Raw genomic sequence first — 16,388 nt, 5'->3', positions numbered from 1 at the left:
TTCTATTTAGTTTCTCATTTCACGTGATTATTGAGAAATCTGCTTTATTTCCAAAATGTATGATGTTAGTTAAAATGCAATCAGGTTCCCAAAAGTTCACAGGATCCCTTGGATGTGTCTGTTAGGTCTCCCAGCAGGCAGAGGGTCATTGCTCCTTGTTACTGGGAACAGAGCCCTGTTGAGTGACTGCCAGAGCAGCATATACAGTGGACTCCTCTGGGGCCTCCCCTGCCTGGGAGGGAGGAGATGCAGCTGTCCCCTCTCTGAGTGACCTGATACACAGTTGGACATAGGTCACATCCTGGGGCTCCTCAGATTCAGCAGCCTGGAGTGGGAGAGAGTGAGAGGAAGGTTATGCTTGGTTTGGGGGATGCTGAAGTCCTGGGGAGGACAGGACTCACCTGACTGTCGATCACTCTGTCATCTTCTGCTTGTCCATCTTTGGTGTCCAGGACTTCTCCTGACATGACAGAAGGAAGGACAGCCCCTGACCTCCTGAGCCTGGAGCCTTTCACCTGGGCATTTGTCTCTCCCTGGGGGTCTTCCTCAGCTGGTCTCTGTAGCAGGGAAGTAGTGAGGGACAGACAGTGTCTCCCTGTTCCCCTGGGTATCTCTGGCCAGTTTTCCACAGCATGGCCAGAGTGACCCATTTAGATGACAGCATCCCTGATGGGATCTTCTGAGGCTTCCTTCCTACAGTTCTGGCCTCTTATCCTGACATTCTAAACCTTGCTGTGTTGGCTGTACTCACACAGTCCATCTACCTGAAAACATGATTCTGGGTGCTGGAGAGATGGCTCTGTGTTTAAGAGTACTGAGTACTACTTCAGTGGATCCAGGTTTGGTTCCCAGAACCCACAAGGCAACCCACATTCATATGTAGCTCTCATTCCAGGGTATATGGCACTCTCTACTGTCCCCTGGAACATCATGCAGGCATGTGGTGCAGAGACATACATGCTTGTAAAACATCCACACACACAATACAAAACCCCACGTTTCTGCCCAAGTCCCTTTGGTTCCTGCCTGCAGCTGCTAGTCCCTTAGATGTTTCTGTGGGCTTTCCTATCCATGCTGCCCCTCAGAAGACAATCAGACAGATGCCAAGGAGCCAGAAATGGGACAGGATCAATGAGACACATGATTTTAGGAAAACCAGGAGAGAGTGAGGCAGGTTGTACTTGCAGAAGAGAGGTAAGGGATTAGCTGTTCTTGCTTCTGAGGGAGAACAAAAAAGGCATCCTCTGGACTAAACTGGGCCCTAAGTTCTTAGCACTGCAGATAGGGACAGAAAACTCACCAAACTGTTCAGCTTGGCACCATCCTCAGGCTGTGTGTCCTTCACCGAAGCGTCTGTCAGAAGAACAAACAGAATGTCTCCTGAGCAGAGTCTAGGGATGTCTCTCCCCTGGTTTCCTACATTGCCCCAGGTGCGGACAGAGAATCAGGGAGTGTTGTGATTTCCAGGGTCTATAGTGAGAAGTTCAGACCCAAATAGCAAAGACCCCAGAGCCTCTCCACCACCCCTGCAATGCTGAGTCCTCAGACATCTCCCTCCCCAGGACCCTCTTTATCTCACAAAGGCCTTCTTCCTGGGTGGCAGCAGCTGGATTGGATCTGGAGAGACAAGAAGATGTCAGGTCAGTCAGATGTGTCAGGAAGGTGGGGTTCTATGTCTTTGGCCATGAGTTACCTCTTCTGGGAGCCTCTGTCTCTGGTTACAGGCTGTGCAGCTCCTGCAGGAAGTTGCAATTCCATATCTTTCTGTGCTGTAAGAGAGATAAGAGTCTCAGCTTCCTCCTCCCCCCCAGGCACATACAGGGACGGAAAGAAGGAAGGAAGGAAGGAACCTTTACATCATGGGTGAATGAGCAAATGTCCCAGGACATGGTGAAGTTCACAGAACACCTGAAATTGCACAGGTTATGAGATCATGTTCTTTCTGATCTGAGATCAGCAGTGTTTCTAAACTACCCAGCCCAAATTTGAGGCTTCCCTGGGGCTGGTGTCCTCATCCCCTGCTTGGCTGTTCACAGGGGAACCTGAGACCCACGTCACCCACACTGTACTCACCATCTTTCCTGAATTTTCCCTGATGCCTTCGTCGGAGAAGGAGGAAGATGAGGATGAAGAGGAACAGGAGGAAGGCCACAGAGACTCCAACCAGAGCCTTCAGGTACCCTTCCAGTCCTGAGACAGAAGTGACGTCATGAGTGGGAATGTTGCTGCTTAACTCTGTACATACTGTGTGACAGAGACATGCTGGGTCTTTGCACTCATCATCTCCCATCCTCACAATCATGCAACAAGGAATTGTCTCTCTTTCTGTCCCCACAGTTCACTGGCCTCATGAGGATCACCTGACTGGAAGTGGCAGAGCTGGGAGCTGAACTCAGGGACTCTTCCAGCTTTTTTCTCTCCACCTGAGCTGAGCTTCCTGAGCTGGAGGGGAGGAGCCTGAATACCCTGGCTGGCCCTGTGACTCACCCTTACACATGTCACCACCACTGTGGGACAGACCCACTGCAGAATCAAGTTCTGAAGGTTTCCTGTCAGGAGAGTTCACAGCCAAGGCCAACATTGAAAGAAATGTGGGCCAGGCTTCTCTCCTTTTTACTCAGGAAAAGACCAGTCTATCCAGAAAGGGAAAGGCTGGTCCAAGTTAGCATCTCCAGAGTCAGCTGTGTATCAAGCCCATAATTAACTATTGCCCTCTTGGTCCCATCTTCTAACAGAGTCCTTATTATCCCTCTGGAACTTCACTCCATCCATGCTTGTGAGAGTTTTGTTCTCAGGGCCTTAGAGGCAGGATGTTGAGGCAAATGTCTGGGATCCCTCCTCTCCACCTCACCCACCTGCCCCATCCTCCAGAATGAGCCAAAACATCTCTTTCTGGATGCCAACTTCTGTATTCCAACCTCTAAGTCCTGGGCTTGTAGGGTTTCTGTTTGGATCTCTATTTCCTTCCGACACTCACAAAGCGAATGGACAGAGAAATGAGGACTTCAATGGGCTAGCCTGTGGTGGGAGCCTACGTCTTGCACTGAGGTGTATTATACTTACTGGCCCTTGGCATGGGTCTTGATGGGGGTGGTCTTGAGGCTCCAGTAGGTCCTAGGAAACAGAACAAGAGGAAGGTGAGAGTTAGATGCTAACCTAGGGACCTGTCTCTGCTCACTGTCTTACCTTTGTTCTGTAACCTCCCCAAGACTTCTTGCTGTCTACCACAAACCTAGATTGCATTAGAGGGTGGAGTGGACATTATTTGAGAGACCGCTGCTTGGATCTACTTCTTAGAAGGGAAAGTGCCTTCTGACTAATGCTTCCTGTTGGCTTTAATCCCATCCAAGTCAAGGGCTCTCTTACAATTTGGATTGTAAATCATGATGAGAGTTCAGGGTCACCTCACCTGAGACCATGAGCTTCACGGGGGCACTGCCATGTGACAAGAGGTAGGAAGATGAGTCCTGAGATCCATAGCATCTGTAGGTGCCTGAGAGGTCAGAGGTCACAGCACTCATGGAGAATTCGGCCTGGAAGTCCCAATCTTGGAACTTTGATTTTAGTCTCTGGGGTTGTTGGGCTGCTCCCTCCTTGGACAGAATGAAAGTGTCAACCGGGTCTGTTGACTGACACAGCAGGGTCACGTTGTCTCCAGAGTGTACTGTGGAGTTAGGCTTCACTGAGAGGGAAGGACTGAAGGGATGCTGTCCTAAGGAGAAGAGGGATGATGAGAGGCTGCCTCTATTATTCTGAGATGATACTTTACCTGGATCTGCCATGAGAACCTGGGTTTCTCTTGTCTCTCCCTGACCCCCTGTTCTGCTCCCCGTTTCTGCATCTGTTCCCGAATAATAATATCCTTGTCCTTCATCCCAGCTATTACCTCCTTAACTCCACCATGCAGAAATTAGGTATCCGAGGGAAACTGTTTAGTTTCTCACCGGTGATCAGGATGTTCAGGGGGTCACTGGAGGCTGACCACACAGAGGAGAGGTTGTGTGCACCATAGCATCTGTATTGGCCTGCAGTAGAGCTGTTCACAGGGCCCAGTGTGAAGTTGGCCAAGGAGAGGCCACTCTGGGTCAGATGGCCACCATTCTGGGTGAAGTCAGCTTCCCCTAACTTGTACAGGACAAATCTGTCATAGTTGATGTCAGAGCAACACTGCAGGGTGAGGCTCTTCCCAGGGTCCAGGATCTGGCCTTGGTGAGTCAGCAAGGACGGCTTCTTGGAGAGGCCTAGAGGGAAGGTGTCAGGCTAGTGATTGAGGAGTTGGTTTTTATCAAACACTGATCCCCTCCCATCCTGCCCTGAACACGTCACTGCTTCTCCCCAGAGTGGGGCTCTGGCTCAGCCACCAGGCTCTTCCTCTCCCACTCTCCACCCACAACTACCCAGGGGGACATGTCCATGGCAAAGGGCTTAGGGTGTTAAAAAAATTGGTCAGTGGTGGGGCTGACTGACCTGAGATGTATATTTCCAGGAGCTCACTGGGCACTGACCACCAGTGTGGAGTTTGGTTGTAGTAACCATAACATCTGAATGTCCCTCTGTGGTCTGGTGTTACATGATCTATAGAAAACAAGGCTTGGTACTGCCTAATACTGTGTATAAACTGGGAGTTCAGAGAGCTGAGGAACTTCTGGTCATCCTTGGTGAGAATGAACTTCTCATATCCCTGCCATGAGACACACTGGAGCGTCATGTTCTCTCCTAAAGTCACCACAGGGCTGGGCAGGGCTGTCAGGCTGGGGTTATTGTAGTAGTAGATTCCTAGGAGAGAAGGAGGCAGACTGTTTCATGGACTCACACAGCCACAGTGTTCTCCAGGACTAGGCTGTGGGACATCAATATTCTTGAGAGCAGAGCCTGGGGCTGAGACCCTGATTGTCCCCTCACCTGTCACCACAATCTCCAGGGTGTCACTGGGCTCTGACCAGCCAGCTGAGCTGTAACAGTAACAGCGATATTGTCCCCCATGTTGCTGTGTCACAGAAGGGATGGAGAACTTGGCCTTGTTCTCAGGCTTCTCTGGGGACCGTGTGCCCCAGGGTTTTTGGCTTCCCTCTTTATGTAGAACACATATTTCTGCATCCAGGGTCCCCTGACACCAGATGGTCACTGCACTCCCAGAAGAGACCATAGAGCTTGGCTCAGCCTTGATGGTGGGTTTGTGGAGGGTCCCTGCAAGGAAGTAGGAGAGAAGGAGTTGGGTATGTTTGGCAGTGGCACAGAGAAAATCTCACTGTGGATGGCACTGTTATTATCTTTTCAATTTATTCTTATGTTATATAATACATCCTGACGACAGCCTCCTTGCCACCCCTGCCCTCGAGATCCAGTGCTCCTTTGTGTCCTTTCAGATTAGAGAAGGCATCCCAATAATATTAACAAAATATTAACAGAACAAGGCATAACAACATGCAACAAGACTAGGCACACACCCTCATATTAAGGTTTACAAGGCAACCCAGTAGGAGGAAAAAGATTCCACATGCAGGCAAAAGTATCAGAGACATCTCCATTCCTATTGTTATGAGTCTAACAAAAACCCCAAACTAGTCAGGCCATGCTAGTGCATGCCTTTGATCCCAGCACTCAGGAGACAGATGCAGGGAGATCTCTGTGAGTTCAAGGGCAGCCTGGTCTACAGAGTGAGGTCCAGGATATACAGGGCTACACAGTGAAACTCTAAAAATAGAGAGAAAATAAAAAAGAACCCAAGGTAAACCACTACAGCATGTGTGCATGCTAGGTCAGGCCTAGGGCAGACTCCATGGTTGCTGCTTCAGTCTCAGTGAGCTCTCATGATCCCTGCTTAGTTGATTGTGTGGTCCATGTTCTCCTGATGTCCTGAGTGCTCTGGCTCCTGCAACCCTTCCTCCCTCTCTTCTGTGGGGTTCCCCTAGCTGTTGTGAGTGGTACATGAGCTGATCCAGAGTAACAGAAGGGCCCATAAGGATTCATCTCTGTCCTGGACCTCCTGGGCTTTGCTGTCACTCTCTGCCTTGGACTCTGTATCTTGTGTCCCACTCTCTACCATGCACTGGGTCATGGGCTTATGAGCCCTGGCTTCTCACACACACCACACACCAAGGCCTCCCTGGCATCTGTATCTTTTCAGCATCATTCTAGGGAAAGGCTGGGGTTCCTCACCTGAGACCAGGAGCTCCAGAGGGTCACTAGGTTCTGACCACACCTGTGGTCTGTTCCTGTTGAAGCTGTAGCATCTGAATGTCCACCTTTGTCTGGAGGTCACAGGGCCCACAGAGAACAGAGCCTGGAACTCTCTAGTAGAGTCGTTATACTGTGAGGCCAGTGTCCAGGAGAGCTTCTGTGGTCCTTCCTTCATCAGAACAAACCTGTGATATGCCTGCCCTGAAACACACTGGAGGGTGACATTCCCTCCTTCAGTCACCACAGGGCTGGGCTGGGCTGACAGGCTGGGTTTACTGTGTGCTCCTAGGAGAGAAACAGGAATCAGTTAAATGTATCAGGCCTCCTTATCCTCTAGGGCTGTGAGGTGGGGAGGGCACCCTTAAGAGCAGACTCGCTTCTTGACAGTGAAGTCTGAGGCTGGGGACCTTGTGCATTCTCTCACCTGTCACCACCAACTCCCGGGCGTCACTGTACTCTGACCATCCATCACGAGTCTGATATTGACATTGATATCGTCCTGCTTGGTGATGGGCTATTTTTGAGATTGAGAATTCAGCCTTGTTCTTAGGATTCTGTGGATGCTCTGTTTGCCATTGTTGTCCTTTATAGAGTCTGTATGTTCTGGCTCCTGTGGTCCCCTCACACAAGAAGGTCACTGTAGTCTGCTTGTAGACCACAGAGTCTGGCTGTACTGTGAGGACAGGCTTAGGGAGGGCCCCTACAAAGAAAAAAGCAGCTAGGACCCAGGGCAGCCAGCCTCAGATTGCAGCTCCCAACCTCAACCCTTTTGCCATCCCCAGGGTCAGCACACATGTGTTGTTCTCCATCCTCACTGCCCAGGCATGGCTGCAGGAATGATGAGAAGTGAAGGTCAGGGCATCTGCAGACACTCACTCACCTGCCAGCACTGGGGTCCTGAGGCTCAGAGTCAGTCCTGGAAGAAAGTTCCCTGTGAGAGGTTTGTCCCAGAAGTTAAGCAGGTCCTCTCCTCTGCAGAACCCCGTGAGACCCTGGGGTTTCCTGATGGGACCAGTGCTGAGCTGTGGGGCAGCATCAACCCTAGACCACAGTATCCCTCCCCCTCTGCACATCTCACCCAGACAGAGCAGGGCTGTGACGGTGAAGGTCATGGCATCCTCTCCTGGAGGCTGCAGCTGTGCTCATGTATAGAGCCACAGAGACTGTCTGGAGGGACAGGAGACACAGGGTGTGGCCTCTGGAGGCAGGACACTCCCTATGACATGGTTGTACTTCAGCAGCCCCACAGGAAGGGGAACTTCCTTCCTCAGGCCCAGGGTCGGACTTCCCCAAGGCTGTGGTTAGTTCAGGTAGTAGACTTTAGTCAGTTTTTTCACAGATGACATTTCCATATTCTCATCAGTGTCTGTCTCATCTGTCCTAGTCTTTGTCAGTTCCACCTGGATGGAACTGTATAAATATTACACATAAAAACACATGTATGGCTATTACACACATGAAACACAAATTTAGATGCGGGCTTTCTTTATTTCATTTTTTTAAATGTGAAATACTTTTTAGTATTTGAAATGTTCAAAGGATTGTGTGAAGGGTCTTGCTGTGTCCATTTGCGTGGAATAAAATTTATAATCCTCTTCCTCATAGTCTCAAGCGCTGGGTTACAAATGTGCACCACTATTTCTGGTTGTTTGTTCTTTTTTGCTGTGTGTACTTTCCACTACAACTTTAAATTACACTTGTTTATTTACACATATTTCTTTAAATTACACTTATTTAATAATAATAATAAATTACACTTACTTTTTCCTTCATGTGTGTATCACATGTGTGTCACAACACATACATGGAGGTCAGAGGACACCTACAGAAGGCATGGTTCTCTTTGCATAATGTGGATCAGAGTCAGGGCTGAAGTTGCCAGCAGCACTCATATGCTGGTCCATGTCACTAGCCCAATCTTAGCATCATCACTTTCCTTAGTCCTTCTCCTGCAGGGAAAAAAATATTCACTGTGTCCCAGGAGTCCTGGGCCAAACAAGGTCCCAGCACTATTTGACTTTCTTGGGGCACAGGTTGTGTGTGTGGCCACCCTTGTATTTGAGGCATGTGACTATACAGAGGTGCAGATGTGTGCTGAATTCCTGGCCACTCCTCCAACTATATGACTGCATCGGCCCAGTTCAGTTCCCAAGTAAGGGGCTTTATGTCCTATGTAATCCATCATGCAGCGTGATCACATGCATGGTGTAGCTCCATAAGCCCATATGGGCATGTACAGCGGAATCCATAAGAAGCAGGACACAGACTCCCTCTCCCGACCTCCCCATGTCTTCCACAGGCCTGGTCACACTCTCTTCTGTCCCTCTCTTCTCCTAATAAAACTTTGATAGTGGGTTTTCTTGTGCCTCGTGGCCTTTCTCACTCGGTAACAGTGCTGCTTAATAAATAACATTATGCTGCCACATTAAAACCAACCATGTGGGCAGCAATACATGGCTTTGTCACAGTGGTGTCTCTGGCAAAATTGGCAAAGGGATGGCTCTATGAGGCCACCACACAGGCACAGCAGAAGGTGAAGAGTGGGACTCTTTCTGGACATTGATGTTGGCCAGGGTGAAGCTGTGTTCTATCTGCCGGCAGCTAACACCAGCTGCTGCTGGCCAGATGGGATCCCTTCCTTGTCTTAGATGTCAGCCTTGACATTCTCTAGCTAACCCTTGAGGGCTTTGCCAAATATCAGCATACTTGTGTCTGTTCGGCAACCTAGTTGAAGAAAAAGAGAGCTCAGGAAAAATATCTTATTTCCCTTTCCTTTTGGTGCCAGGGACTGATGGCAGGGCCTCCAGTATTCTAAGAACATGCTTGAACCCTGAGCTACACTTACCTTATCCTGTAATTGTAAATTTCTGATCTTACTTTAATTTTTTCACTTGCTATCATTTTCTTATGGTTATGCATTTAATTATTTTTGTTGTTGTTGATTTGAGACAGGCTCTCTCAGTGGATCCCTGGCTGTCCTTAGCGCTGGTTCTGTAGGCCAGGCTGGGCTGGAACTCACAGAAATCCCCCAGCCTCTGCTTCCAAGTGTTTGGATTAAAGTTGTGGGTCACCAGACCAGGCCAAGGTCTTATTATCTTAATTGTTTGGAAGGGTCATATCACTATCTATTATGTTTTGGTAGAATCCACCCTCCCTTGCTGGTTCTCTTTTCACTGACCTGATTTTCTTTTTGATTCTTTCTGTGACCTGCTAGTTGTAGAAAATTCGCTGCCTTTCCTTACACACCTAACCTTCTGTTCTCTTCCTTCCATGCAGCTCAATTTGTGCTTCCTACAGTCTTGATCATATAACCAGGGTCCACACCATTAAAGAAAACTGACTCTCACTCCCAGTAGGTTTCAGATGCCAATAGCTTTTCATCTCCGGGTGAGACTCTGTGCCCATCTCCCATCCCTGTACTGGATTTGTTCGGCATTGAGTTTACATGGGGCTTCTAGATGTCATCCCAACCACTGTAGCTCAGATGTTCAACTGTTCCACAATGTCTAGAAAAGTTTATTGTCATCATCCATTGTGTCTGGGTCATAAAATTTTTCAACCTCCTCTTCAGTGATGACCCCATGCTAGGAATGTGTCACATGGGGAAAATTCTCTAAGTTAGTGTCACTTCAAAGCATGAGTTCAGGGCACACACATGTCCTGTTTGCCACATGGAGAATGAGATAGAGGTCACTGAGTGTTTCCTCCTGTTGTTGCTGAGCCCAAAAGACTTCCCTAATTTCCTCTTTGTATCAATGTCATTGTGAATAATTACCATCTTGTAAGTCTGTCTGTGTATGTCCTTTACTACATCAGAAAATGCTCAGTTGGTAGAGTACTTGTATGACATTCTTAGATGTCTTGGTTTAATCCCCAGTACTCCATAAATCTGATGTTGTAGCTCAAGTCTTTGACTTCATCATTCAGGAGGCCGAGCTAAGAGTATTGGGAGTTTAAGGAAATTCTTACTATGCAATGAATTTGGGGACAGCCTGGGCTATATCAAAGGAAAGAAAAAGATCCCTAGAGTATGTGGTGAACAGGATTAAGCACATTTTATGCATGTGATTATCTTCAAAGAAATAATGAAAATATATTTACTATAAAGCTCCCACACTGGGAATATGTCCCACATATTTTTTTACATATATTTCTAAGGGGATATTCCTATCCCAGCCCTTTTCTCTTTTGCACCCCTGCAAATTGTCATGTCCAGCATGTCACATGGCTATCTTATTGATTTCTTTTTGAAAATTTATTTACTTATTCATTTATTTTCAGAATTATTTTGACCTTGGGCATATATGAGTTCATATATAAATATTGCCTATATTTTCAGTTATGACCATCTTTCATTTTCATTCTCAAATTTATAAAGAATTTTTTAAATTCATTTTACATACCAACCACAGATCCCCCTCTCATTCTTTCTTCCTCTTCCCCCAGCTTTCCCCACAACCCAACCCCTATCCTCTCCTCCAAAATGGTAAGGCTTCCAATGGGGAGTCACCAAAGCCTGGTACATTCAGTTGCAGCTGGTCCAAACCCCTCCACCTGCATCAAGGCTGTGCAAGGTGTCCTACCATAGGTAATGGACCCTGGAAAGTCAGCTCATTTACCAGGGATAGATCCTGATCCTACTGCCAGGGGCCCTGATAAATACCAAGCTACACAACTGTATCGCTCATTCATAGGGCCTAGTCCAATTCCATGCAGGCTCCATAAGTGCTGGTCTAAAGTTTATGAGTTCATACTAGCTTGGTTTGGTTGTCTCTGTAGGTTTCATCATCATGATCTTGATTTCATGGACAGCTGGGTTTTTTTTTTTCAGTCCTGAGAGAAAGTGATTGGGCATTCGATTTGAACCAGTCAGATTTGCACCTAGTGCTGTGAACTTATTCACACTCACCTCCCCACAGGCATTATTTGTCATTGACAATAGCTGCTGCCCTCACCTGTAGCAAGACTTCCTTTAGAGCATTGCAGCAGGCTTGTTGTATTCAGGAGTCTTAGCATGTAGGCTTTGATCTGCCTTTTGTGATTCTTACATTTTGTGTTGGATACTCACTGTTTAAAGCATGTAAATCTTATCTGAGTTCTTCCTGAAAGGTTCACACCTATGTAAAACTTGGTTGTAGGAGGACTCAGAAAACTGAGAGTACTTGTGACTTTGCATTTGTCTCGTTTTGGACACTTCAGATAAGAGGTTTTTGTATAGGGCTAAGGTGTAAATTTTATAAGAATAAAAAAAAAAAACCTTTTACAAAACAAAAGTCAGTCAGTTCACCAGAAACCAGCTCCCCTGCCTCTGCATAAGCCAAAGTTCTTCCTGGAGTGACCCTGTTTCCTCCATGGACCTGTCTGTAACACCAACACTTGACATGGTGCAATGAGCTCCATGTGATGAACTTGCCTCAGATGACTCATAGCCACACATGGCATCTCATCAGTCCTTTCTGACACAGAAGGTATAGATGTAGAGTTCAATCACAGGCATCATGTTTGCTGGTGGTTATGAACTGCCCAGCATGTAGGATCAAGATTCTTCTCCAAATTTGCCTTGTGGCCTCCATCCACAACACTCCACATGCAGCACAGTTACTGAACACATAGCCAGTTAGACTATGCTGGGTGAGTCCTTTAAACCTGTGTGTCCATCAGAGTGAGCCCAGCTGAGGTCAGTTCCTGTGGTTTTTCACAAACAGCTTTTGATGGAATGTACGGGAGTCTCCTGCTTGAATCCACTTCAATACTGGGCAGAATCTAAGTGATTGGATCTTGAGTGTAGTCTGTGTTTGTGTGACTCATGGTGCAGCCACACTGTATCTATGTTTTGCTTTTTGAGGCAGTGAGTGATTTTCTATCCTTTTGTAAATAGGTTCTGTAGTTGGAAGTGTTTTTGTGTCCCGACCAGCTGGCAGTTGAAACAAATCTCTCACTCGCATCCCCTAAATAAATATACAGAGTCAAGCTTATATTAATTATAACTGCTTGTCTATTAGCTCAGGCTTATTACTGAATAGCTCTTACACTTAAATTAACCTATAATTCTTATCTATGTTTAGCCACAAGGCTTGGTACCTTTTCTTAATTCTGCCTTGTCATCTTGCTTCCTCTGTGTCTGACTAGTAACCCTTGACTCAGCCCTTCCTCTTCCCAGCACTCTCTTTGTCTGCTTATCCTGCCTATACTTCCTGCCTTTCTACTGGCCAATCAGCATTTTATTTATTAACCAATCAGAGCAACACATATTCACATCATACAGAAAGATATGGCACAGCATATCCCCTTTTTCTGTCTAATCCAAAAGGAAGGTTTTAATTTTATTTTTTAAAAAAGATTTATTTACTTGTTATGTATACAGTGTTGTTTGCATGTATCCCTTCAGGCCAGATGAGGGAGCCAGATCTCATTACAGATGGTTGTAAGCCACCATATGGGTGCTGGGAATTGAACTCAGGACCTCTGGAAGAACAGCCAGTGTTCTTAACCTCTGAGCCATCTCTACAGCCTGGTTTTAACTTTAACATAGTAAAATTAGATATAATAGAACAGTTCTCAAGCAAGAATTATTGTTCCAGTTCTCTGTATCAGTTCTCCATCAGGCTTAGGAGTTCTCAGTTGCTAGAGTTGGTGATGCTGGACCTCCATTGCATGGCATAGAGGACAAGCCTGCACAGGGGCATTTAGTCTATTTGTATTTTGCAAAATTAAAGAAAGTATTCTATCATCTATCATATATTTGTGAGTCTAAAGTTTCATATCTAATTTATCTTCTATCATAAACAAGAAAAATTATAACTATTTAGTCTTCAACTGCATCAAAGACCTCAGAAGGATATAAGTAAACAGGAAGTGCATTGTAAGCAACTTTCAAAAGTCTTTTGAATGACAACGACAGCTGCCTTCCTAGACAGTCATCCAAATTTCCTCTGTAATGTTGGGGCATCTGTCTTAGCCAATAGGTCTAGAGTTTTTTAGTTGCTTCTCTGTGTGTCCTGTAGAATATCTGACAGTTTCCTCTGTGAAGCAGAAACCTGAAGAGTCACCTCGTCTTGCAAAGTTCAGTAGTCACCTTCTTCTGGGTCCCACATGTTCATTTTATACAACATACTATCAGCAGTCCAGGCTCATAAGTTTTAGGCCTCCTGAAGACCTCTCCACTGTTGCAACAAACTGAATCAGACCAAATCAGGAAAAGCCCAAGTTTAATGGGTGAATCGTTCCCAGGTGATTCCCCAGCCCCACAGAGAGGAGACAGGGACATGAGACTGGAAGGACCATGAGTCTGTTTTCTGGGATGCCACTTATATATCCCCTGTGAGAGTGGTCTTGAGCCTCTCTGGGGGAGGAGCTGTGTTTGATGGGCTTTGAAGGAGCAGGTTTGGGGAGGAGCTATGTGAGTTGGAGCTCCCACCCAAACATTCCAGACTCTTTGGGTATAGGGATGCTGGTTCAAGTCTGACTACTTTCTGCGGATATGGGGCGATGTGGGGAAGAGGAGTCGGAATTGGTGAGCTCATATTCAGCAGGAGATGTCAGTGGAGGAGCATCTGGTTAATTGTCATCCTGGAGACCTCAGGCATCTGTTTTTTAAGGAAGCAAAGAAGGCAAGTTTCTAGGAAAAAATAGATCATTAACATCTGCCCTAGTTGTACTGTAAAGATGAATGAACAGAGAGGAAGAGCAGATAGGCCCTTTATAGGGGCATCTAGAAAACTGGAGGGTGGTGGGTCCCAGCTGCTGGACAGACCATATATCTTGAATAGGTGCCCATTTGACCCTGGAGAGATGGTACCAGCATGGATGTTCCAGGAGTTTGGCAAGCCGAGGGGGTGGTGAGGATCACAGTATAAGGTCCTGTCCATCGGGGCTCAAGACACTTAGGAGCTAGCTGTTTGATAAGTACTTTGTCCCCTGGGGAGAGTGGGGCAGGCTAAGGAGCAGTTGGGTCTGTTGGTGTTGAGGCAAAGAGATGGCTGTCAGCTTGTGAAAGGAGAAGGGACCTTAGAAGAGAGAGGTAGGGGAGATACCCAGCCAGTGGGGTTTAGGCTGGGAGGTGGTGATTGAGGAGGAAGGGCCTTCTGTAAAGAAGCTTAAAAGGGCTCAAGCCTGTAGGAGAGCATGGGGTGTTCCGGAGATGGGTAAGGGCAATGGGGAGAAGGAAGGGCCAAGATAACCTGAGTTCAGTGGAGAGCTTGGTGAGCTGTTGTTTGGTGAGTCCACTGGCCTTCTCAACCTTTCCTGAGGATAAAGGTGTCAACCATAGTTAGGAGGTAACAGAGTTCCTTAGGTGTGGGCATTTGAGTGAAGTCCACCTGCCAATCCTCACCTGGTTGGTGTCCTCAAAGCTTGTGCAGATGCTCACATATCAAGAGGGCTCCTGTGCATGGACCTGTGAAATACTCAGGAGATTGTGGGTGCTAACGTGAGTGTGGCCCCCCAAAAGGCTGAGCACATTGTGACCAAGCAGAAAGGTAAGCAGGTATGACCAGAAAAAGAGTGTGAGAAGAATCACCATGCAAGTATGCAGGGAAGTGTCAGGGTTTTAAGTGAGAAGGAAGGGATCCTGTCTATCTGCATGACAGAAATTGGTGAGGAACTGTAGGACTTGAGTGTGATGTCAAAACAGAATAGGTAGGTCCCATGTCCAAAAGAAAGTCAATGGACTTACCTGTTACCTGCTGCATCACCCTAGGCTCCGAGAGGGCAATGGGAGTCATTAGGTCTAGGCCATGTCAGTTCTCCACCAGGCTTAGGAGTTCTCAGTTGCCAGTGTTGGTGAGGCTGGACCTCCATAGCATGGCATAGAGGACCAGCCTGCATGGGGGCATTCTGATTTCCAGTGCCCAGGCTGTCAGCAGACAGGACATGGCCTCCGGGGTGGCTGGGGTCAGAGCAATACTGTGAACAGTGGCCCTGCTTGCCGCATTTGAAGCAGGTTTTTGGCAGAGTTGACTTTGGCTGAGTTCCAGCGAGATGGAGCCTCATGGCCAGCTTCCCTTGTATCCCTTGTGGGGGACACTGATGGTCCCGGAGCAGCTGCTAAGACTTGGGCTTGGAGCGTATTCTGTTGCAGCCTTGTCTGTTGGGTTGACTCAGCTGTCATTCTCAAGCATTAAAAACTTTAGGAACCATTTTCACCAATTCCTATGGGGGAGTTTGGGGATCCTCCTCAGCCTTTTTCGAAATATCTGACGCTGACTGAGAAATGAAATGGGTGGGAAGGCAGGAGTCTGGCAAGACCGAGTATAAGAAGAAACCGGGGAAGATTTGGGGGTGTTAGGCCAGTGTGTAGGTTGAGGCTTTGGGAGGTAGGGGAGCAGTGGGGGGAGGGGAGGACAGGAAGGAAGGTAAGGAGGAGGAATTTGGTCTTAGATTTGTGGCCTGGAGGAGAAGGTTGGGTAGGTAGAGTTTGAGGGAAGTGGGCAAGGGGAGGGGCGGGGTCAGTGTCTCCAGCAGTGAATGGACAGGTGCTGTGAGACACTGGCCCCTGTAGGGAGGGCAGGAGCACAGAACCCAAAAAACCGTGGACATAGGGCAATACTGTAACCCCAATTTGAATAGATTCTGTAAAAGACCCCGCGGGCATTTGGCGATCAGGTTTGAATAGCTAGTGCTGTTTCTGAAGTCTATGCCGGGGACCCAACTTCTGGAGAAGGGGTCCCATGGAACAAAGGCAGCCCTTTACTCTGGAATGGGTTGGGGTGGAGTGGAGGCAGCCCTTCCCACTGGAAAGGGTCAGGTGGAACGGAGGCAGTCCTGTGCTCCAGAAGGGGTCTGGGGCCTGGTGTGACTGTGTCTCTAGCAAGACACTCTGAAAAATGAAGAGGCCCTGGGCCTCCTAGGCAATGGCTTGAAAAGGAAACTTAGCTAGCCAGGAGCCAATGCAGATGCTTGTGCAGACAGCTCAGTCTGACAGAGAGCAGGTGTTGGGGAGAGGGGTGTTTTCCCACCAAGTGGCTCTGGGCCAGTGGGGAAAAATCAACCCCTCCTCTGTGGAACCTCCAGATAATAAGTTTTAGGCCCCCTGAAGGCCTCTTTGCTGTCTCGACAAACTGAATCAGACCAAATCAGGAAAAGTCCAGGTTTAATGGGTAAAGCGCTCCCAGGAGATTTCCTGGTTCCCCACAGAGAGGAGAAGGGGACAAGCCTGGAAGAACCACCAGTCTGTTTTCTGGGATGCCACTTACATATCCCCTGTGGGA

General features: G+C 47.6%; 1 protein-coding gene and 1 long non-coding RNA gene across 2 annotated transcripts; both read right to left on the bottom strand.

Annotated features, from left to right (window-relative positions):
- On the bottom strand, positions 1-7,369 carry LOC102904024 (paired immunoglobulin-like receptor B). The gene is made up of 15 exons (XM_076568657.1): positions 7,259-7,369; positions 7,061-7,096; positions 6,605-6,880; positions 6,160-6,465; positions 4,903-5,187; positions 4,468-4,776; positions 3,945-4,241; positions 3,410-3,712; positions 3,064-3,114; positions 2,074-2,190; positions 1,694-1,769; positions 1,580-1,617; positions 1,301-1,353; positions 402-557; positions 1-325 (listed from the first exon to the last, which is right to left on the bottom strand). Exons 1-15 carry the CDS (start codon positions 7,290-7,292, stop codon positions 146-148), a joined length of 2,517 nt encoding a protein of 838 aa, XP_076424772.1. The 5' UTR covers positions 7,293-7,369; the 3' UTR covers positions 1-145.
- Positions 7,370-13,599: 6,230 nt separating this feature from the next.
- On the bottom strand, positions 13,600-14,686 carry LOC143271898 (uncharacterized). Its single transcript, XR_013049217.1, has 3 exons — positions 14,513-14,686; positions 14,361-14,424; positions 13,600-13,766 (listed from the first exon to the last, which is right to left on the bottom strand). It is a non-coding gene; the product is annotated as an uncharacterized LOC143271898 (long non-coding RNA).
- Between the last annotated feature and the right edge of the window lie 1,702 nt (positions 14,687-16,388).

This window comes from Peromyscus maniculatus, chromosome 1 (genome assembly GCF_049852395.1).
Source record: "Peromyscus maniculatus bairdii isolate BWxNUB_F1_BW_parent chromosome 1, HU_Pman_BW_mat_3.1, whole genome shotgun sequence".
In the NCBI taxonomy this organism is placed as follows: domain Eukaryota; kingdom Metazoa; phylum Chordata; class Mammalia; order Rodentia; family Cricetidae; genus Peromyscus; species Peromyscus maniculatus.
Note: the sequence above shows the minus strand (reverse complement) of the source record. Positions and strands in the feature narration are given on the sequence as shown.